The sequence below is a fragment of the Etheostoma spectabile genome, chromosome 21 (genome assembly GCF_008692095.1).
Source record: "Etheostoma spectabile isolate EspeVRDwgs_2016 chromosome 21, UIUC_Espe_1.0, whole genome shotgun sequence".
Taxonomy (NCBI): Eukaryota; Metazoa; Chordata; class Actinopteri; order Perciformes; family Percidae; genus Etheostoma; species Etheostoma spectabile.
This window is the reverse complement of record NC_045753.1, coordinates 21882032-21883514: the sequence shown is the minus strand read 5'-3', so window position 1 is coordinate 21883514 and position 1483 is coordinate 21882032. Positions and strand designations below refer to the sequence as shown.

General features: G+C 38.4%; 1 protein-coding gene across 3 annotated transcripts in view; it reads left to right on the top strand.

The window, feature by feature from the left end:
• The window catches only part of LOC116670739 (sodium-dependent neutral amino acid transporter B(0)AT2), a 17107-nt gene that overhangs the window by 15086 nt on the left and 538 nt on the right, over positions 1-1483 (top strand). For all 3 annotated transcript variants that reach the window (XM_032501369.1, XM_032501368.1, XM_032501367.1), the window contains exon 12: positions 278-1483. This exon is cut by the window's right edge and continues 538 nt beyond it. In XM_032501369.1, the coding sequence (XP_032357260.1) occupies positions 278-526 (249 nt within the window). In that variant the 3' untranslated portion in view covers positions 527-1483. The remainder of the gene's footprint in view (positions 1-277) is intronic.

The following is a 1483-nucleotide window of genomic DNA, read 5'->3' as shown; positions in this document are numbered from 1 at the left end:
ATGCCCAAAACACACCTATGAATTAATGAAGACACAATGAATTACAACTCTTGAACCATGCATCTGGCGCGAAGACCGTTTTTCCGCCGTCAAACTTGTAAAGTGGATTTGGACACGCCCTAAAAGCACCTGCGCTTCACGCCATGCGCATAGACTGTTAAAATAGGGCTCCAGGTGGTGAGTTTCACCCAGATCACATTGAATATGTAAAGCTGAATAGTTATAAGTTACAGTTGTTTAAGTCCTTGAGTGATTAATTTGATTCCTTTTTTGTCAGGCGTCTGAGGAGCACCTGGAGTACCCAGACTGGGCTCTGGCCGTTTTGGCTATTCTCATCATATTTGCTATGATGCCCGTGCCAGTGGGCTTGATCCACGCTGTTCTGCAGGACAGAAGAAAGCAAACAGCCAGAGATACAGAGACTGGTCAGTACAGCATTGTTAGCACTGATGACATTTGTGAAACTCCTATGACTGACATGTCAGAACTGGAACGAAGAAACGGGAGCGCCATCTCCTCTTCCTAAACACTGGACATGATGTCCCACAGTGGGAAAGGACTTGCAGTCAAAACGTCTCATAGATTTTAGTGCAACTTTGGCACAGAAAGCAATCGCAAAGTGGGACAAAAGATTCATTATTTTAATATTTAAAACTTTTTTCACTTTTTTATTATTTACAATTTTAAATTAGGTCCAAGGTATCCAGAGAAAATACTACTATTTCGACAAGTATAACTTTTAATAAAAAATCTCTAATATTGAACAACAAATAAGTTATTGCTGTGTAGTAACACAAGGTAACCACTAAACCGATTGTTACAGAGTTGTACAATGTGTTTTCAGTATAAGCCACAGACATCACAACATGTTTCTGCACTTCTCGGTTTTGTACAAATAGTTCACTTGTCCATTTACCTAAAATATCCTACATGTTTCACCTTTTATGAAAGCACTCTTGTGTGAGATGCACCTCTTCAATCAATCCATAGATGCCACTTTGACAATGAAATTTCTCTCCTCCTTTTGCTGAGGACAGAATTACATCTTACCACCGTTCAGTCTCTTCTGCATGTGTTTAAAGCCCTTGTTTGGTACTTTTTTAGATTTTTATTTATTATTTACTCTTTTTACACACTGAACTCGACAATTGTTATGCTACATTTTAAGCAGGGTTTAAGTTTGTGAGTTATATTTTATGTTGGAGTTACAACAGAAAGCTAATCCTGAATTAAAACAGGAAAAATGGCGGCATCGATGTGTAAGACATTAATACATACAGTTCATGTTGCACGGCACAGATACTGTCCAGTTAAATGCTGTCGTTGGATGTTACTTAATTGTAGAAATATTAAGGACGGCCTGAGAGTGAAAGGAAGACACTGGGAAAGGGATATAGATCCGTTCTATTTTGCCACAATGTTATATTTTCCTCAAAGCTAAGCAACTGCAAGTATAGTTGTACAAGTTTTGTGAGACTGTTAC